This window comes from Rosa chinensis, chromosome 2 (assembly GCF_002994745.2).
Source record: "Rosa chinensis cultivar Old Blush chromosome 2, RchiOBHm-V2, whole genome shotgun sequence".
NCBI classification, from domain to species: domain Eukaryota; kingdom Viridiplantae; phylum Streptophyta; class Magnoliopsida; order Rosales; family Rosaceae; genus Rosa; species Rosa chinensis.
In genome coordinates, this window is record NC_037089.1 from 81112706 (window position 1) to 81134375 (window position 21670).

The 21670-nt window shown below is 36.5% G+C and overlaps 2 protein-coding genes and 1 long non-coding RNA gene across 4 annotated transcripts; all 3 read left to right on the forward strand.

The window, feature by feature from the left end:
- The first annotated feature begins 8661 nt into the window (after positions 1-8661).
- On the forward strand, positions 8662-12008 carry LOC112185653. The gene is made up of 4 exons (XR_002930376.2): positions 8662-8870; positions 10258-10322; positions 10429-10474; positions 11595-12008. It is a non-coding gene; the product is annotated as an uncharacterized LOC112185653 (long non-coding RNA).
- Positions 12009-13462: 1454 nt separating this feature from the next.
- On the forward strand, positions 13463-19393 carry LOC112190040 (chaperone protein ClpB3, chloroplastic). Of its 2 annotated transcripts, none has more exons than XM_024329454.2 (10): positions 13463-13964; positions 14062-14286; positions 14641-14878; positions 15117-15312; positions 15918-15972; positions 16080-16230; positions 16432-16740; positions 17345-17610; positions 17849-18775; positions 18884-19393. In XM_024329454.2, exons 1-10 carry the CDS (start codon positions 13704-13706, stop codon positions 19211-19213), a joined length of 2958 nt encoding a protein of 985 aa, XP_024185222.1. In that variant the 5' UTR covers positions 13463-13703; the 3' UTR covers positions 19214-19393. The 2 variants fall into 2 exon arrangements, with proteins under 2 accessions (XP_024185222.1, XP_024185225.1); XM_024329457.2 differs by having other exon boundaries at positions 13464-13964; positions 14068-14286.
- Positions 19394-19803: 410 nt separating this feature from the next.
- Positions 19804-21527, forward strand: LOC112190043. Its single transcript, XM_024329463.2, has 6 exons — positions 19804-19931; positions 20065-20208; positions 20285-20358; positions 20450-20529; positions 20837-20989; positions 21345-21527. The coding sequence occupies exons 1-6, from the start codon at positions 19928-19930 to the stop codon at positions 21394-21396; spliced, it is 507 nt and encodes a 168-aa protein (XP_024185231.1). The 5' UTR covers positions 19804-19927; the 3' UTR covers positions 21397-21527.
- Positions 21528-21670: the final 143 nt, after the last annotated feature.

Genomic DNA, 21670 nt, shown 5'->3' on the forward strand with positions numbered 1-21670 from the left:
TGCAAGATCGATCTTCCATTGCTCATTAGCTGCCTGCATTTGGGGCACCTCTTCCCACATTTATCCGCAGCCGATCGCAAGCATTTCTTACAGAAACTGTGTCCACAAGGAGTGGTACTGGCCGGGTTCAAAGCAGATCTCCAAGCAGATAGCACAAGAAAGCTCATCCCTAAGCTTATCCATGCAAGGAAGATTCGAGCTTGAGCACGAAGCACCAGAGCTCTCACCCATCTTCTCATCTTCTCCTATATTCTTTTCTTCATTCACAACAACAATTTCAGGCTCTACCTTCTCTTTCACACTCTCCTCTTTTGTAGTTTCTTCATTATCAAGGTCAAGAACAGCTACTGGGATCGAAACCGGGCTCTTTTGCTCAACTCTCCGTTTTCTTCTCGATGAGTTGGTGTGTCACTACAAGAGAAAATGTCATCGGCGACAACCCAAAGTTATCGTAAAAAGTCTAAATTTCTCGTTGAATTGAAAATGCGACGACTTTGGGTTGTCGCAATCAGTTGTCGCCTTATGTGTTTTACTGATTGTCAAAAGCGACGAAATTACATGGTTATCGCTTTTTCAATGTGCGACGTATTTGATTCCTCGCATATCACAAATTATGAGACACACAGGTGTGTTACTAAAAATTATATGCAAGACTTTATATTTGTTGCTATTTTTAATATACGAGGCTTCGTTTACGTTGCATATTCCATATGCTGGGCTTGGATGCTTGTCGCATTTTCAATAAGCGATGCAATTTGTTCCTCGCATATGACATCTTGCGAGACACATAAGTGTGTTACAAAAGGTTATATGTGAGACTTTATGTTTGTTACAATTTGTAATATGCGAGACTTCGTTTACGTTGCATATTCCGCATGCGAGGCTTATATGTTTGATCAAAAATTTATATGCGAGACTTTTTTTTGTTGCAAAAAATAACTGCGATGTTTCATTTATGTTGCATATATTAATATGTGACATATATTTATTTGTTGTAGAAAATTATATGCGAGACTTCTTATTTGTTTCATATAATTTCGTCGAGGAGCTAATTGTGTCGCGTGTTAAAAAAGCAACAACTGTTTAATTTCGTCGCTTTTGACAATCGGTAAAACACATTAGGCGACAACTGGTCGCGACAACCCAAGGTCGTCGCATTTTCAATTACACGAGAAATCATTGTTTGTTGCAAACGATTATAGACGAGGTTAGGTTGTTTGTCTCATTTAATAATAAGCAAAATGCAACAAATAGCTACATATTTCTTGCTCAAATTAATTTAGTTATTTATTTAAAATTTTAAATTAATTTCTATATTTAAAAAAATATTAATAATATTTATCTACAAATAATAATATTAGAAGACTTATTATTAATCATAAACCAAATAAAGTCTACAAATATTGTACCCGAAAATAATAATAGCTAATATAAAAGGAAAAAAATAGATTACCAAGACTAGCTAAAACCTAAACTAATTATTACTCAAAACTTCTCCAAGTATCAAAATTCATCATCTTCATCAAATTCCTCATGTTCCAAATTGTCTGCATTGTTTGACACTATCTTCATCTCTTGGCTCTCCTTAAGGCATGTTAAATGAAAGGCACAGCTCTCCCACGATTCATACTCTTTTGTTTCTTCGGCTAACTGAATTCTTGTTGTATTTTTCCTTCATAAATAATGTGAAGTCAAATATATATACTCTAAGATTTTTAATCCAAGCATAAAATTGAAAAAACATAACAAAAACATTTTGGAGAAAAAAAAATGTAGGTGTAGAGAATACGTACAATATACTCTGGATTGGTGTAGAGTTGATCACATAGCCATTGTCAATCCTCCCTCGGCCTCATACCTAGACATTTACACAAAGGTACAGACCAAAAAAAAAAAAACAGACAATCAAAGTTCCATTCATAAGTTAATTAGGCATCCATACATGAACTGATATAGAAGATAAGCTCCATTCATTTCTCACCCCTCGATCAATCAAAGTTCTGAACGCTAAATCTACCATAATCACAATTTCACATAGATAAACAAAGGAGAAGTATTTTGTCATGATATTAAAGATAATTCCATGTGTCTCATCAAATTTTTAAACGCTAAATCGGAATGATACATAGAAGCGTCATATCAAGCACAGAAAGATCCAAATCGGATAATTAGAGAAAAAAACGTACCATTTTGACTGTTGGGTTTGGTTCTTAACACCTTGAATTGTAATTCGACAGAATAGAGAATAGAGAAATTCCCTTTATATTGTCTTCCATCTTTTTGGGTTAAGAAGAGTCATAACTAGGACTCTTCTCTTTCCTCTCAAGATCCCACCTACTTTTCTCGCTTGTGTGAGAGAATAATGAGAATGATAACTTAAAGATTTCTGCTCCTTTTTTAGATAAGAACGAGAAGAAGTTGTTCCATTTTGGGTTCTTTTGTTTTTGAATGAATTTACAGATAATAGAAGAAGAAAAAAATAACAGATTTATCAAAGGAAACAATAGTGATAGTTAGTTTCATACATGATCGATATATCAAAGGAAACATTAATACTCATAATTATAGAATTACAACTATAATTTATTTCCATATATAGAGAAAAAAATAATAATCATAATTAATTTCAGAATCATAATTACTTTCATATATGATCGATATTCAAAGGAAATAATAATCATAATTATAGACATACAACCGTAACTTATTTCCATATATATAGTAAAAGAAAGTACGTTCTAAAAAAGAGAGAGAGATTCTCTAAAAAAAAAGAAAAAAAAAAAAGAGAGACAATAATCATAACTATGGAATTACAAACATAATTAGTTTCCATATGTAGACAAAAAAAAAAGCAAAGAAGAAAGCACGTTTTCACAAAAAAAAAATACAGTGAGAAAAAGAAAAACAAGCATATCAAACACATGACCACAACCATATATTAAAAGAAAGACAAAATTAATTGCACTATTCTACATTTGTGAAAGAATAAGGGCTTGTCCGGTAACGTTTTTTAAAAATGATTTTTCAAAAACCGATTTTGAAAATAAAAATGAGAAAACAAGATTGGATTTTTGAGATCCGAAAATGTGTCCGGTAGCTTATTTCGAAAACAATTTTCAAAAACGAGAGAAGATTGCGACTAGAGATGAGAGAGAGACCTGAGAAGAAGATAGCGACGTGAGAATATGGAAGAAGAGAGCACATTCTTTTTTTTTTCTTTTTTTTGGAAAATATATCTCCGTGTTTTCTAAAATATGAGAATGAAAATGTGAAAACGTCTATTTGTCGTTTTCCTGTTTTACGAGTAAAATAAAAAATTATTTTCTGCATTTTTGAAAACAGACCAACGAACGCATTTTCAAGCCATTTTCATTTTATAAAATGAAAAAAATGACTTGAAAATGTTACCGAACGCCACCTAATATTTTCTATTACACTTATCTAATTTTGAAAAAAAAAAAATATGGAACACAAAGAAAAAGTTGGAAAACAATATATAAACTCAGTTCATGAATTTTGTTCATTGAATCTGAGCATCAAAAATACCAAACAACATAGATTATCTTATAATTCAATTAACTTGGCTCATAATTATAGCCACTATTTATGTCACTATTGAGCAGTAATTCTTCTTCACTAGGAGCTCTGTCATGCTCCAGCATAAGATCATCATGAACAGAATCATCATTATTATATTCACCGTCGATTATTTGCCGCACTTTTTTCCTTCAGGAAAAATCTCTTCAGAAATCAATCCCTGATCATATAATGTCTTAGCATGACTTAGAAACAATGTCTAAAGCTCTTCGATATGTCTTTGGTCTATGCTTTCAGTACTCTCTTCTTTCATGATTTCTACATGCTCACTACAAAACAAAATTTATTGTTACTATTTTTCACAACTCAACCATTACATTTTTTCCAGTTAGACGTACTCTTTGAGCAAATACAGAAACCCCTGCGTTGGGTTCACTTCCCAATTGGTTTCGTTTTGGTAGATTAAAGGTTGTCTCGACAGCTCGAAGATATAATAAACAAAATACTAATGATTCGGACGAGATATGAGCCTCAGCAATAGAACCTTCAGAGAGTGCTTTGTTGTTCACATAATTTTTATATGTTCTCAATAACCTACGAATTAAAACTAGTTAGTTAGTTTAGAATGCACAGTAGAAAATATAAATAAGTCCAAACAAATAATATGCATTACCTCTCAATTGGACATATCCAACGGTATCCTATTGACCCAGCAAGTTTAATCTTGCGTGGCAAGTGCATGGCTAAATGAACCATGATGTCAAAGAAAGCTGGGAGGCAAAATTTATCAATAAGCTTCGATGGATTGGATCGTATTGTATCAAATAGAGAAGTAAATAACAAATAAAAGTTGACTAGGATTAGAATCATAATCCAATAAGGAATAGATTAACTAATGAAAGCTGTCTAAGTAATATAATTCAACTAAGAAAGATAAATTTCACCTCGACAAGAAAGTATAAACAATATATGATGAAGTTCTAATATATATTTTCACAAACAATAAAAGAAAATTCCTACAAGTCGTCACCTAATTGGTTTTCGGCGAGGAAGTTCAAGTTGTCACAAAATCATTAAGCGACACCCAATAGAAATTGTTGCCTAATTGGTTTTTTGCTAGAAAAGTAAAGTTGTCACATAAACATTAATCGACAACTCATAGAAATCGTCACGTAATTGGCTTTCAGCGAGGAAGTTCAAGTTGTCGCATAAACATTAAGCGACAACCTATAGAAGTCGTCACATAATTAGTTTTTTGCAAGAAAATTAAAATTGCCACACAAACATTAACCGACAACTCACAGAAGTCGTTGCCTAATCAGTCTTCACTAAGGAAGTTTCAGTTATCACATAAACATTAACCGACAAACCATAGAAGTTGTCGCTCAATTGACCTTTTGGAGAAAATTAAAGTTGTCACAAAAAAATCAACCGACAACTCATAGAAGTTGTCGCCCAATTGGTCTTAGGTGAGGAAGTTTTAGTTGCCACATAAACATTAACTGACAACCCGTAAAAATTGTCACCCAATTGGATTTCAGCGAGGAAGTTAAGGTTGTCACATAAACATTAACCGACATCTAGCAGAAGTCGTCGCCTAATTAGTTTTTAGTGGGGAAATACAAGTTGTCACATAAACATTAAGCGATAACCCTATAAAGTTGTCGCCAAAGTGATTTTTAGCGAGCAATGTAAGGTTGTCACATAATCATTAACCGACAATTCACAGAAATGGTCACTAAATCAGTATTCAGTGACAAAAATCTAGTTGTCACATTAACATCAAGCGACAATTCACAAAAGTCGTCACTTAATTAATCTTTTGCGAGGAAGTTAAAGTTGTCACATAAACATTAACCGACAATTGGTAGAAATTGTCGCTTAATTGATATTTTGTGAGGAATTGGGTGTCGCATAACATCATATGGGCGACAACTGTCAATTTCTTACAAATTCCTACTTTATGCGAGAAATTGGTTGTCACCGATGGGATTATGTGCGACAACTGAAATTTCCTCGTATTTGCCAAGCTTTTGCGACGAATTTTAGGTTGTCATAATGAAATTCCTCGCTTTTGCTATTTTCTCTTGTAGTGTGTGGAGTCTTGGACCTGAAAACAGATCGTTTCTTCTGCTTTATATCTTGCTCCGGCGTGTCGTCGACAACAAGGCTTGCGATCAGGAGAGACTCTTCATCCCAACCAGCCATGGCCGCCGTCGATTTGAATATGGGACTGAACATCAAGCTGTTCCCACTTGGGCCACTTCCGATCTCGACTGGGTTCGATTCTCTTGGTTGAGTTTTTGGGCTCTGTTTTGGTTCTTCTTCTCTCACCATTGTCGGGAGTTCTGGATCGGAGAATCATAACCATGCATATAGCTACTGACAGTAGGGTTTGATCATATTGAATTGCACCACAAACCTGTGTCGAAATCCTCAAATATATGTATATTGGTCGCTGCAAACCAGCTTCTTTTCTTTATGACATTCAATTCTAATTAAAAATTCATTCTTGTCAAACACTTTGAGCACAATTAAGTGTGCCACTTTCTGTCACGAAAACTGGTTTTAGTCTCATCTTTGCAACATTCAGAGGCAAATCACTAGTGTAGGGCTTCGTACTACCTAATATTACCACAGGAACAATTTTGGAAAGGTAAATCCTAATTCAACTAGGACAACTCCAAAACATATTGGGAAAGGAAACTGAAAGTATTGACATGATCCGCTGCAATATAACTTGCCAAATACCAAATACGCTGACAAAGATAGTGATAGCTCATAGCTAACAAAAATTCATAAAATCAAATCTTTCTTGGCTTTCATCATGCAATGTCTTGGTATTTACTCACCAATCATCAATGAGGAGCTGCCCTCCGATCCTAGCTATTGCGAATTGAAGGCCAGCACTTTGACGTGTTTATGGAGATAAATTACAGAAATTCAACATTTCATGTTCTCTTTGAAAACCCCATGCCAAATTAAAGAACAAATGAAAATTTTTGTTGTATTGCGGGCTAACCCCCAGAATTTAACAAATTAGAAACAGTTACCGTTCTATTACATAATTAATGAACAGAAGTAGAGCTTACTTAAATCATGCGTCAGAGTTAACTACTACAGAATGTACAACGAGAAGATCAGAGCACTGGTTTCATGTTCATGATCGAGGTACTAATAGGAATGAAAGGTTTCATAATTCATAGTTTTTGGCATATTGGCTACTCGGTTACAAACAAACACAGAATAGACAATGGCAGGAAAACAAAACAGATCGAAAGATTGAAACTCAATTCAGCATCCAAATTAAAATAAACATAACTCAGCATACATGTGCATGTGTGTGTAGGCCTGGCAATTCAGCCCATGACCCGTTAACCGCCCATTAACAGCCCGCTAAAAACCCATTTATTTCCGCCCGATAACTTAACGTGTTAATGGGCTGCCAACCCGTTAACAACCCGTTAGTTAACGGGTTGCCCGACGGTGTGTGTGTAGTATTCTCCTAAAATAAACATAACTTAGCATTCCTCCCCAATTCTTGCTGTTTCGAGTCTCGATCCATGCTCCATTACCGTGATGTGGTTCACCGAACACCATAACCATTTACATATCTGCCGAAAGTAGGGTTTGGTCATATTGAATTGCGTCACAGGACCACGAACCTATGTCCAATTCCTCAAATCTATATTGGTCGCTGCAAACCGGCTTCTTTTTTTTGTGGCATTCAATTCTGATTAAAAACTCATTCTTATCGAACACTTTGAGCACAAGTGTACCACTTTCTGTCACGAAAACTGGTTTTAGTCTCACATTCGCAACATTCACAGGCAAATCATCTGTCCGAAAATAATAGAGCAAGTTCCAAGATTCATGAACATTATACTCTCTCATGACCCATAATTGAATATCAGATCTGTTAGAATGCCAAACACAAAGGCATTCTCCTAAAAGAACCAAAACTCTCATTCTGTTTCGGCCATAACTAGTGTTTATAGAAACAGGCAATGGCATTTGCCGGAACTCCTCCTTTCCCAAATCAAAAGCGGTGATAGTTGTCTCCATCTCGATATCCACTCCATTCAAGGTGATCCAATGGAGTGCTTCATTTGATAGAATCCCCGATTGCTCGTTGTAATAGCACAAGATGGGAGGGACTTCAATTCTTTTCCAAGACTTGGTTCTCAACGAGAAGATGTCAGCCTTGGTTCCCTTGATAGTGTTTGTGGAGCAATCGATATCATTAGCTAAAGCAACATATTTGTAGTCGTCGGTGGCGGAAACATAACCAAAACCACTACTAGCAAAAGCTATCACTCCATCCAGCAAACTTTGTGGTTTCCTCTCCCATACAGGCAATTTGCGGATGAATCCGGTTGAAGGGTTCCAGATACACACGTTTTTATAATGTCTTTCGTAGGCAGACAATTCACCTAAACATACTAAACCATTGCAAGATCCCAGTTTTTTTTCCTTGAGTGGGGAGGAAAGAAAGGAATTAGGTACATTGGTCACCAGCCAAGACCTCTAAGGATTGAAATTTTGGATTACTAGTGTAGACTGGTATTTCAAACCATTTTAACGGAAATTTACTTCGCCTGGAAACACAGAGTAGTGATTGACCAAGACTTCTCTGCTCGGATGCTACTTTGTAGTAGGGTTTGGAGAACTGGGGGTCAAATAATATTAAAGAACGCCATTTTTTTGAAACGCAACTACATTGGATCAAATATTTGAAGGGCAACTTTAACAGAATTTCCACAATAATGTCTTCAGGGAGCTTGACAACGCGCTGATCTTCTTCTTGTTCGTCATTGGACACTCGACGTGCTTTTCCTTGTGCCTGAAGCAACACCTTCTAGCTCTTTAAACTGAAGATAATGTTAACATGTATGAATCTCTATACATATAGATCGTTTAAACCTAATAATACCACAGGAACAATTTAGGAGAGGTTAATCCTATTCAACTAGGAGTACTCCATACATCAAAGCAATACTTTATTGGGAAAGGAATTATTATACTATATACTAAAGGAGTGTTCGCCTTATGAATAGTGGAATACCGGTTTTACCCTTCTATGTTCAGAAAAATTACACAGTCCACCTATTGATCTACGGAGCCACCACCGAATTATCGACTTCTCGCGTCTTCTTTTCTTTGCCGCCGCAAACAGATAGACGCTGAGAGAGGTAGAAAATTGATAGAGACAGACAGAGAGGTGTTTGTTTTCGGTTGTTTGCCCGATCTGTGCATAAAGAGTAGATCATTCGGAAGCTTCTGGGAATTGATATGAAGGAGGAAGAACTCAGTATTAAAACCAATTGATTGAGGTACGAAGCTGTGTTTTTGCTTCCGTTTTACAACTGGATATTTGGTGCATGATAGCCATCGTGTTTCTTATTCCTCTGTCTGGTTTTGTTAAAAGGTTGCTTCTGATCGGTGGTTAGTCAGTACTTCGTTTCTTTGTTTAAGATTGGCTTCAATGATTGTTGAGCTTTTTTGAGTGACATTTTGATTCGTATGAAATGCTTATGGTTTAGAGGAGCTCCATTTTATGGCGTGATCTAAGTTTTGATCATTTTTATTTGACATAATTCTTAGTATTAAGTTATTAACGACCAGTGTGAGAAGGGAATAATTTCATCTTATTCATAGTCAACGGTCATATTTATGATTTTGAATAGAAAACACTCAATCCATGAGTTTTTCTCCTCTCCGCTAGCTCCTGTAATAGTTGGCCTTGCTACAGAAACATGGTACTTCTGTTTTTGGAAAGGTAAACGGTTATGGTAGTAGCTCAATCGAAACATTACAAAGTTAAAATCAGGTTTAAGTTTTAACCCTTTTTTATTTTACTAATCTGGTCTGTGGTAGTATTTAGTGGTGCCCTTATTGAACTGAAGCATCACTAATGCAACAGCAGCAACTTCATCTTTAACTGAATCCCAAAACAAGCACTCACATGGTATAAATTCCAGAAAGGACAATACTTCAGCTTTGAAAATCAAACTTCCATACATTTTATCAAAATCTCTATACATGCTGGTATTAAACAGATATTTTCCCTAAAATTGACTGGCAACTTTTGTGTTGAGGTAAAAAATGGTTTCAGAACTTAATCATAACTGCCACACTTATATCAAACCAATGTTTACAGTCTTTATTTACATCTATTTACCGTAAACCCTAATCCCTCAACCTTTATTTAAGTTTTATGTTTCCATTTGTTTTATGATCTTTATTATAAAAAATGATGTCTTCGCTCATTCCCTGCTTTCTCAATTGGCAAATACATTGACCATGCTGTTTTTAATAATGAAATATCTTTGATAATGTTTGCAGGTTTCACTCGCTATTACTGTTTGTGCTAGGGGTGGTTTATATCTTAATTGGTTGAAGGCCATTATTTTTTAGGTTTATTTGACTGATGCTGGTTTGCTATAGCAATTAGGACTGTGTCAGACTAATAGTTAGTTCTACTGACTAATAGAACACTAACCGTATTAGACCATGACTGTTCAAACAAAAAATTACATGAGTTAGAGAATTCATTACTATAGCTTGGGTGATTGTTATCTCCCTATCTATGAATGTTGGATTGTGAAGTATATTTATGTCTTTTGATGCATAAATCTATATGTTTCTGAGTTGCACCAAATTTAACAAGGATCATAGCAATCCATACAATTTTTGTGACATTTTCTGGCGTAATTGCAGGCATCTCTGGCCTATTCATTTTTGCTGACCTTGATGAGCTATCTGACAATGAAGCCAATGTTCCTGTGAGTATTTTATAAAATGCTTTTGCCCTTTATAAGAATGGTTAGTGAGCTATTGAAAGTTCACATCTGTCTCGATCTTTGAACCAATTCATTATTGATTTTTCAGGTTGAAGGTGATGCTGGTGTTGCAAGCATGGAGCAAGATGTCAATGGTGACTTGGCAAACTTAAAGACACTTAACTTATGATGATTAGTGTTTCAAAATTGCAAAAATCACAAAGATTTGGCGATATAATGCAGCTGTGTTTCAAAATGACTCTTTTACTTATTCTTGGCAGATGTTTTGGTCTCCAAAAATTTTAAGTCTCTATATGTCTGAAAAATCTATCCTTTCACTGTTTATTTATCATTTGTTTCTTATGCTACGTAGTTGTTTGAATGTTTCTTGAGTTAAATTGTATCTTCACTAAATAGGATAATCCTTTGATTTAATCAAAGAAGAGAGAAGCAGGGGAGGAATCAAAGATATCTTTTATGAGAGTCATGAGCACAAAAGTGCGAGAATAGATTAAATAAGCTAAAAAAAACAATTTAAACTTTGAATAGATTTAGTTATTTGTATTGGCTCCTCCATATGCTTCCTAATATCAAAATGAAAATATTAATTAGAATTATTTGTTAGTTTGTCATTCATTACCAGTTGATCTCCCTGCCGTTTCGTCTATTTCTATTTTATTTAGGTAATGAGAGTATGGTGTTTAAATTGCAGAAAGTGAACATCCGCCTACTTTTGACGTACGTTTATATCTTTTACTGTTTGTGAATTGAGGTACATTGGGTTTTAGTCATGCATGTATATATTTAGGGCTTTCTTTATTTTCCAGTAATTTATAACAATGTGCCAGGATTAGTGGACATGGTATCCATGGCTTTAGGCTTTTGGTTATTTATATTGATTGCAGTTCAATTCAATTTGCAATATGCTTGCACAAGGTTGTTTCAGTATTAGTGGACATGGTATCCACGGCTTTAGGCTTTTGGTTATTTGTATTGATTGCAGTTCAATTCAATTTGCAATATGCTTGCACAGGGTTGTTTCAGTACTCCTACTAGCATTGATATGATGTTCAGAACTTGAAACAACTAAATGTGGTTATTAGTATTTCTATTCAGCAGATTCTCATTTTAGAGCTGTCTATTGTGTTGCAAAAGCTCTTGGTGCATAATCTTACGGATAATAAACGCAAAAGCATCTCAACCTGTTCAGTGATACAAAGATAGTTTTACTGAAATCACCTCAATGTGTTTGCTAATTCAGTCTATTTCATTCAGGTGCTTCAGATTTTCTACCAATAAAGAAAATCAAGATTTTCTGTAGTCTTGGAGAGGAACATGCAACTCATGCTCACCACTCCGACCGCAATATCCAAGAAAATCTGGTAGCCAAGCTCCTAAAATATGTTGAGTGGGCAACATGGGATTGTGGTTGTTATAACATAGGTAATATCAGGGAAGGGCTGATTTGTGACAGGATAGGGATTGGCTTACATTGCTGATGTACGTAGTGTGCAACATCTGAATAACAAATTTTGCCAATGCTTGAATCTGTATGTTGTAGTATCTCTTATGAGGCAAAATGTCCACAATGACAACTTCAAATGTCAGTAAGCCTGCAATTTGGTGTTAACAAGATGTAAAATAAAAATGACTTCATGAATTAGTGTGCAACAATTATCATTTCTTCGTTATGCAATCGCTATAGTTCAATCAATAATACATATTAATAGAAAGACCCGGAAGCGCGGGATAACTATCTAGTCCGAAAGTATTGACTCACCAATTGTTTGCCACATAATCGTTTCGACTTTTTTCTTTTGGGAATAGTTCGAGTACATTTGTTTTGAAAAACAAAATAATGAATTAAAGATGGAGGTGAATCCTACCGAAGAGGAGAGGTTAGTGCATTCATAACTTGGTTTCCTTCGTGATATCTGACAAAAACAAATCTTCTGCAACACTCAAAACTACCAATGAACTAACAAGGGAGAGTAGAGAAAGTCGAGCACAAGAGATCAATCTTCCCCCAACCAAACAAATTTTCTAATGCAGTTGCCAAGATAATTAACTCGGTCGCCTTAGTTTAACATGAACACACATACAAAGAAGTATATAGAAGAATCGAACCGGCGCAAAAGTACATGTGTATAACTTTAAAATGATGCAACTTTCTAGCCTATCCAAATTCAGTTCTAAAGTATTTTCGAATTAGTATAAATTTATATAAAAAAAAATAACATGTTTTGATTAACATCATGACCATGAAAAACACATGAACCTTAAAAAATTATCATTAATATTTGTAAGTCATTGAATTTACACTAATTTATAATTTTTCAAAAAATACTCTATGTTCAAGTAAATCCAGAATATGTGTCTGACACAAACTCTAGGTTATTTGACATAGTTGTAATACAGTTTTGAATTAGAGATATTCTCGGAGATATTCATAGATATCTGATTAATTGTACGATTATCTTTCCTTGTACAACTCTGATTCTATGTCTTATAATCCTCTATATAAATAGGCCCCTATTATCAATGAAAGTATGATTCAATTATCTCCCAATTCAGTTTTCCTTAAACACTTTTGCATTTATTTTTTATAGTGGCGTTCACCTGGTCAGTTGCTTGACTCAAGAATTTATGCTCAACAACCCTTAGATTTACATCCAAGAGTGGAAAACAAAACACCTTAACTTAATAATAATTCTCTCTGCCCTTAGATTTACATCTAAATGTGGTTGAGCATTATTTTCTTAGTCAATAACTGACCTTGTGAACATTTTCGTATTTTTTATCACACTAAGAACTAGTCTTCATGAGTCGACCCACAACCTCCGAACTTACTGAAAAAAAACCTTACACAACTAAAAACCAACGGTCCGTTTCATATGCTTCTAAAAATATGCCAAAAAAATAATAATAAAAAATTGCTAATGGACTGAAAATTGACTTGTGGGTCCCAACACTGATCATTATTCCTTGAATTTAGCCACGTAGCTTGGCCGTTTCTGTAAAATCTAACAATTTCGCGATGCTTCGCCGAGCTTCCCAAATCGTTACTGGAACCCTACGGAATCACACACACACTATTCTTCTTCTTCTCCCTTTTTTTGTGGGCATGAGATGACAGCAACAAAATCAAAATCACCATAAAAATAAAAAATAAAAATAAATATATTTTTATAAGTTTCGACTTTCGAATTTTGAGCTCTTGCTAATCGCCTTCACTCCTACTCAAACCTTCTTCTTCACCCAAGAACAGAAGAACTTCTCTCTCTCTCAACAATCTCAAATCTTTTTCTCATTCCCACGCAAAGCTCCCATCTTTCTCTTCTCGCCGGAAAACCCACTTCGCCGTTAACGCTATAAGCCCCGGCGATGACCTCGTCGACCACCTCGTTCGCTGCTTCCGGCGTCGGCCTTCGTCTTCCCCAGTCTGTTTCCACCAAGTGTTGCAGTAAAGCTTCTCTCTTTCCTCGCCCAACTCTCTCCCTCACCTTCCACGCCAGACCCCAATTCTTCCGGGGACTAGCGTCCCGGCAATTCAACCCGAACGGTGCGTTTGGGACCGGGTCGGGCCGACTGGGCCGGGCTCCGAACCCGTTTGTTGTGCGCTCCGAGGCTTCTTCAACCGGAAGGGTATGTTGTACTGCTAATTTTGGATAGTGAAATTAGTGAGAGTTTTAATCTTTATGTAGAAATTTGAATGTGTGACTTGGTTTTGGTGGTGGTGAAGGGACAGATTACACAGCAGGAATTCACTGAAATGGCGTGGCAGGCGGTGGTTTCGTCGCCGGAAGTGGCCAAGGAGAACAAGCATCAGATAGTGGAGACTGAGCATTTGATGAAGGCATTGCTTGAGCAGAAGAATGGGCTTGCTCGTCGGATTTTCGCTAAGGCTGGGGTGGATAATAGTAGGCTTCTTGAGGCCACTGATAAGTATATTCAGCGCCAACCTAAGGTAGTATGCACATCAAGTTTACTTGTTTATGACTTCGGCATTGCTCGTTTGTAGTCTTGACTTCATTGAATGTATTTGATGAATGTTTTAAACTATAGTAGATTAATGGCTGAGGATAGCTGTGAGTTGCAGGTGCCTTACGTATTCGTGTACTTGCAAAATGTTTAGGCTAGTAATTGATGTTCAATAATTTGACATAGAACTACGGAATTTGGATGCCTTTAAAGCACATGATAGAGGTAGAGGGTGGCTTTAGTCATAATTCTTAGACGGCCAAGAATTTTATTGTGTAGTTCAATGTATTTATGCTATGACCTTAGTTAACTTATGTTGATCTCTGTTTTACTGCATTAGGTTCTTGGTGACTCTGCGGGATCGATGTTAGGACGTGATTTGGAAGCCTTGCTTCAGAGAGCCAGGGATTACAAGAAGGAATATGGGGACTCGTTTGTGTCTGTGGAGCATTTGGTTCTTGGTTTCATTCAAGATCAACGATTTGGGAAGCAAATATTTAAGGATTTTCAAATCTCCAAGCAGTCTTTGAAGTCGGCTATAGAATCCATAAGGGGACGGCAATCAGTTATTGACCAAGGTTGCAATGTGTTTCATTTCTTCACTGTACAAGGGGTTGTGTGTGTCCCTCTGTCTGTGTAATGCTTTGTGCAAAACACACAGGGTGGGGAAAATAAAAGCAGGATTTTGCAGTGTTTTGTATTCCAGTCTTCTCGTGTGCCTTAGATAGCAATTTCAATATGTTGTTTGCAGCGCTGAGTGCTGACTTCTTTTAATTTCCGATTGTATGAAAGTATGACTCTCTTTTGATGCTGCAGATCCTGAGGGGAAATATGAGTCCCTTGAAAAGTATGGAAAAGATCTGACAGCCATGGCAAAAGAAGGAAAGCTTGACCCGGTAATAGGAAGAGATGATGAAATACGCAGGTGCATCCAGATTCTCTCAAGAAGAACAAAGAATAACCCAGTGCTGATTGGTGAACCAGGTGTTGGGAAAACTGCGATTTCAGAAGGGTAAGTACCTTATTATTTTTTAATTTTAATTTTTCTATGGTAACTAAGTAGCATGTGAAAATGAGGGTTATGTCAAAAAAAGAAAAAGAAAAAAAGAATGTGAGGATTTTAATTAGAGATGTTTTTAGGCTCAATATGTTTCCCTCATAAACAGCTTATTTTTTAATTTTAATTTTTCTATGGTAACTAAGTAGCATGTGAAAATGAGGGTTATGTCAAAAAAAGAAAAAGAAAAAAAGAATGTGAGGATTTTATTAGAGATGTTTTTAGGCTCAATAGGTTTCCCTCATAAACAGCTTGCCCAGTTCCTGACTTATCCTGTATGTAATTTCACTTGTTTGTGTTGTTTCTGCAAGCCAAAGTGAACTGTTAAAGCTGTTAAAACCATTGAATCCAGCTCTTCAGATGCATAACATAATTAAAATTTTCAAACATACGGTTCTTCAGTATCAGCAAATACCCTAACACTGATGCTTCTGTACATGGGTTTTATCCTTTACTGACAACTTTAGGTTGATGTAGGTTGATCTATTTTTCACTTGTTTGGATGATGATTACTTTTTCTGCTTTATTTTTTAGTAAATCTAACCCTATCTCTTCAACAGGCTTGCTCAGCGAATTGTGCAAGGGGATGTCCCACAAGCTTTAATGAATCGTAAGGTGTGTTCTATATTTTGAATTTGAAGACAGCTTCTACTAGGAACCTGTGCCCCTCTCTTCGTTTTTTTCTCAATTAATGTATGTAAATGACATTCTTCTCTTTACAGCTAATATCTCTTGACATGGGTGCACTAATTGCTGGAGCAAAATATCGGGGAGAGTTTGAGGATAGGCTGAAGGCTGTACTCAAGGAAGTAACAGAATCAGAGGGCCAGATTGTCCTTTTTATTGATGAGATCCACACAGTTGTCGGGGCAGGTATTAAACTTATTGAATTTTAGTTCTCATAATTGTTGGTGGATCGAACTTTTACTTGTCATTTATAGGTGGAAGGGCTTTCCTTTTTTGTCTACTCTATTTTTGTTTTGGGTTAAATGACAATATTTTAATTTTAGAATAGTTCTTTTATGTCCAAATCACTTTGAGTTTGAATCGGTGGTCTACTGTTATTTGTTTCAGGTGCTACAAATGGTGCAATGGATGCTGGCAATCTTTTAAAACCCATGCTTGGTCGGGGAGAGTTGCGGTGTATAGGTGCAACAACACTGGATGAATATCGCAAATATATTGAGAAAGATCCAGCATTGGAGCGTCGTTTTCAGCAAGTTTATGTTGATCAACCTACTGTTGAGGATACAATTTCGATACTCCGGGGATTGCGTGAAAGATATGAGTTGCATCACGGGGTCCGCATTTCTGATGGTGCACTTGTGGAAGCTGCAATTCTCTCAGACCGTTACATCAGTGGGAGATTTTTACCTGACAAAGGTAATTTCCTTCACAAAATACATAGAAAATGTATAATCTATGATCGTGTGAATGTGTATGCTGGACAAAACGAAAGATGCAATATTTAATCCTTCGCACTTTTCTGTGGTTTTTTCCTTCTATTCATCACACACGCACACATGTATGTATAAATGGGCATGATGAAAAATTGACATGACAGGCTTTAAGAAATAAACTTAGCTGAAGCTTTGAATCATCTTAGTGTTTTATCATTAGATAACTGCGATAGTCATATGAAGTACTTATTCTTGGAGCAAACCAACAGATGTATGTTTTAGCAATATCACGTAGCTCTCTTTATATATCTGAAGACAAACTGGAACATGAATTTCATGGCACTTGTCTGGTCTCCCAAAGTGGCGTTTGTAGTATAAATCTTGGAAGAGATGAGGTAGGGTATTTGAAATGTGAAAATATATGCTTCTTAGATATCATGGTTCCTGTTTTTATCGGCAGATTTGTAAGGCTGTCAGAATGTCTGTCCAGCTGATTAGTGTGCACTTAACACTGAAGAACTTTTGTGCAATTCATTTCTTAGCTTTCACATTTTACATGGAATATCTTTTATGTCCTTGAATTGCAGCTATTGACTTAGTTGATGAAGCTGCTGCTAAATTGAAAATGGAAATTACATCAAAGCCCACAGCCCTAGATGAGATCAATCGTTCAGTATTGAAACTTGAAATGGAAAGACTGTCACTTACAAATGACACTGACAAAGCGTCCAAAGAGAGATTGAACCGCCTTGAGGCAGAGTTGTCCATCTTAAAAGAGAAACAATCTCAGCTGTCTGAGCAGTGGGAACATGAGAAGTCTGTCATGACTCGCATTCAGTCAATCAAGGAAGAGGTAGGCACCTTGAAGTTCTGTTCTTTATACTGTTATGATTTTCTGTTTCAGCTTGTGTGAGAGCAATTATTTTTAATCCAACTTTGAAAGAACAGAAAAACTGTACTCCTCATTTTGATCCAAATTTGAAACAGTGGTGATTCAATTGGGATGAAATATTAATCATGTTGCTGAAATTTAAAATGTGGTAAATTTGAAGTACTTGGTTGTTGAGAAACAAGTGTTTGTGTTATAACAGGTTGACAGGGTAAATCTGGAGATCCAGCAGGCTGAACGAGAGTATGATCTTAACCGTGCTGCTGAGCTGAAGTATGGAAGTCTGAATTCCTTACAGCGCCAACTCCTTGGTGCTGAAAAGGAGCTCGATGAGTATATCAGGTCTGGGAAATCAATGCTGAGGGAGGAAGTTACGGGAAATGACATTTCTGAAATTGTCAGCAAGTGGACTGGTATTCCTGTTTCCAAGCTTCTACAGTCAGAGAGGGAAAAGCTCTTGCATTTGGAGGAAGAGCTGCATAAACGTGTTGTAGGACAGGATCCTGCAGTGAAATCAGTAGCTGAAGCTATTCAGCGGTCTCGAGCAGGTCTCTCAGATCCACATCGCCCGATCGCTAGTTTCATGTTCATGGGCCCCACCGGTGTAGGGAAGACAGAACTAGCCAAGACCCTTGCTTCCTACATGTTCAACACTGAAGAAGCTCTTGTTAGAATTGATATGAGTGAGTACATGGAAAAGCATGCTGTCTCAAGACTGATAGGAGCTCCACCTGGCTATGTGGGGTATGAGGAGGGAGGACAGCTGACGGAGGTTGTTCGCCGGAGGCCATATTCAGTTATCCTATTTGACGAGATTGAAAAGGCGCATTCTGATGTGTTCAATGTTTTCCTTCAAATTTTAGATGATGGGAGAGTAACTGACTCACAGGGCCGCACTGTGAGTTTCACCAACACCGTGATCATTATGACCTCAAATGTTGGTTCACAGTACATACTTAATGGAGATGATGAAGTATCGCCAAAGGAGTTAGGTTATGAAACTATAAAGCAGCGGGTCATGGAGGCTGCAAGGTCCATATTTCGCCCTGAGTTCATGAATCGGGTTGATGAGTACATAGTTTTCCAGCCCTTGGACCGTGATCAGATAAACAACATTGTCAAGATACAGGTAATTTGCTCTTCAAAAATGTTTACTATCTTGAAAACTTTGCTGATAGACATTTAAAATAAATCTCCTTCTCTGATTACTCATGGTTTTCGCTTTTTTTTACAACAGTTGCAACGAGTCCAAAAGAGAATTGCAGACCGCAAGATGAAGATCCAAGTGAGCGAGGCAGCTGTGCAGCTTCTTGGAAATCTCGGCTACGATCCAAACTATGGTGCTAGGCCAGTCAAGCGAGTGATTCAGCAATATGTGGAAAATGAGCTTGCCAAGGGCATCTTGAGGGGAGAGTTTAAAGAAGAAGACATCATTTTGGTCGACACAGAGGTCACGGCGTTTGCCAATGGCCAGCTACCCCAGCAAAAGCTAGTCTTCAAGACGGTTGAAACTGGTTCAGAATCTCCTGCAGCGGAGAACAAAGAAGCTTTGTCAGGGGCCGTTTAAGGCTTTTGTATCGGCACACTAGTATAGTTTTTCAACAAGTTTAAATCATAGTCTGGAGATTTCTCCTGTATATGACATTTTCCTGTAGAAAGTACAAGCTTCAAAGTATGTTTTAATCTTTGGTTAATATAAATTCGCCGTTTTGGCATGTCAATATACTATCACCACTTTTTAGTCATACATGAAGCTTCGAGAAATAGAATACCCCATTTCTGCTTGAATTACGAATAAGTCAGCATCCGACAATAACATACTTTTAGGTTCTATGAATACGTTCCTATTCGCTCTTTTATGCATTGGTTCGGAGAGGTCATGTAGTTTTGGTCATGTTTTCGTTAAAATGGAACAAGTTTATGTAAATTATTCATAGATACAAGACATGTATTATTCTGAAAAACTCACTATGTCCTATCGAATTTTCCGTCGTTAAAAATAAATTTAGATATAAGTTTTTGTTGGTACACGAAAATATACTGACGAAATAATTTCATTTGTAAAAGAGAAATAATTCAAAATATATTTCTTTGTCTTATTGAATAATCCTCCTTTTTTTTTTTTGAATAGATAAACCTCGTTTTTATCTTCTCAAAAAAAAGAAAAGAAAAAAAAAAGGACAGAAAATAAATATTACGAAGTAGTCTTAGACCTGTAAATGCCCTCTGGCCTTTGCCGCCAACTCTTTCAGTCTCTCCACTCTCCTCTGTGCAGAAGCAAATGGGTAAGTCTCTCTTGTCAAGCTAACATCTTTTCTATATATTCCTATTTGGGTAGTTCTCCACCAAAATCCCTGAGAACAAATTGGTAATTTTTGGGTTTTCATATTTTTATACTCTGGTAAATTTGTGTGGCAGATGAAGGTGGTGAAGCGGAGTCAAAAGTAGGGGAGGTAATGGAAGGAGTGGCTTCAATAGCATTGCTACCATGTGGGTCTATATCAGGCCATTTCATCATAGTGAATGATTCCACTAACATTTGCTATGGTCTTCATGGAACTGGTAATTTCTTTTTCTTAATTTGTTTAGGAATTTGGATGTTAAATTTAGTCGTGACTTTTTTGTGTCATTTTGGTAGAGTTGGCTTGTGAAAAGGAGTGTAGCAGGGGAGAAGATTATCGTCTGATCAAGCTTGCAATCATAGACTACAATGTATGAATGATTCTTCTTTTTCGTAAAAGTTGGTGATATGTGATTCTCTGTATTGGTTCGTTTATTGGGTGACGATTATTATTTGTGACAGAAAAAGAAGGAGAAAGTTGTTGTTGTGGAGTGTAGAGGCCATGATGCTGCGAGGTTATGTAGCGTTGATCATGCTCATGGGTAAGTTCATTTTAGATTTCTCTTGCTGGTTTTTAGAATGTGTTTGGTGCTTTGCATGTTTGAAATTAGAGATATTCAGCTTTACTTTTTGTCAAGAGGCCATGCCTTTATAGAACCTTAACATGATCAATTGTTCATACATGATGAAATGATATTGCTTTTTCCTTGAACAAACTTTCCTCGGTCCATTTTATCGAGTAGTTTCATTTCTGAAGTTCTTGCATTTTGTACAAATTGTCCTTTCGGGAGTGATAGCTGCATGTAGTTTAACATGTTTTGTCTCTTCTTTGCATTCAACGGTAGGCAGTTGGGAGAAGGATGTCGTAGATATGGTTGATGAACAGCATGGGAAGGACAAGATTGTGGTTTCGTTCAACTGTGAGACACTGAAATCTGACAAAGCAGCAGAAGATCATATCAGCAAGTTTTTGACCAAACTAGCTGGCCTAGATGCTGTTGTGTAAACCCTCTTTTTTCCCTTTCTGAAAACTTATATGGATACGAAGTTTTGTTGAAAGTACAAAGTTGTCACATCTTTCTAGCTATAGTTTTGCAGTTGCATATGCAAAAGTTAGCAAATTTACTAATGCTAGAGTCGTCAGGCTTTTGAAAAACATAAGTTTCCACTTTTTTACAGTATTATGGTTTGCATGATCATCTTTTGGACAAGCCAGAGAAAATTTAACTTGTCTACTTTGCTTTGCTCTAGCTGTCCCGGGTTACTTCTGTATTCTTCCACATGTTTCTTATATGTCAAATGTTCTTTCACCTTCATATGCCTTGTACAAACTTAACTGGGGACATAAATTTTGCAGCAACATTGGTAAGATGAGCATTGCCGGCTTGGACTTCGAAGCAGAGGAATAGGCAGAATATGTAACCTGATGTGTAATACTTTTCATAGATACATATATCTGTAACAATATGTTTCAATGCATGTGTTAGACTCTGTATTTGCCAATTTTAGTCATTTTGATTCCATCGTATTAGTACTAAAATTGGTAGATGAGCATTGCCAGGTGAACTTTTTAGCAAAGGAACAAGCACAATATATAACTGACAGTATAAACTAATGTCTGATTTTACTTTTTTTTCTTTGGTCCCCTTCGTGTATGCATAACTTGGTTGTAATGTGCAACAC

What these genes read in the sequence shown, in the direction of transcription:
- LOC112190040 (XM_024329454.2), top strand. Translation starts at nt 13,704, where the DNA reads ATGACCTCGTCGACCACCTCGTTCGCTGCTTCCGGCGTCGGCCTTCGT. An exon ending in GCAATCAGTTATTGACCAAG is followed by an intron (nt 14,879 to 15,116) that starts GTTGCAATGTGT and finishes TTGATGCTGCAG; the next exon opens with ATCCTGAGGGGAAATATGAG. An exon ending in GAGATTTTTACCTGACAAAG is followed by an intron (nt 16,741 to 17,344) that starts GTAATTTCCTTC and finishes CTTGAATTGCAG; the next exon opens with CTATTGACTTAGTTGATGAA.
- LOC112190043 (XM_024329463.2), top strand. An exon ending in CTATGGTCTTCATGGAACTG is followed by an intron (nt 20,209 to 20,284) that starts GTAATTTCTTTT and finishes TCATTTTGGTAG; the next exon opens with AGTTGGCTTGTGAAAAGGAG. An exon ending in GCTGGCCTAGATGCTGTTGT is followed by an intron (nt 20,990 to 21,344) that starts GTAAACCCTCTT and finishes TAAATTTTGCAG; the next exon opens with CAACATTGGTAAGATGAGCA.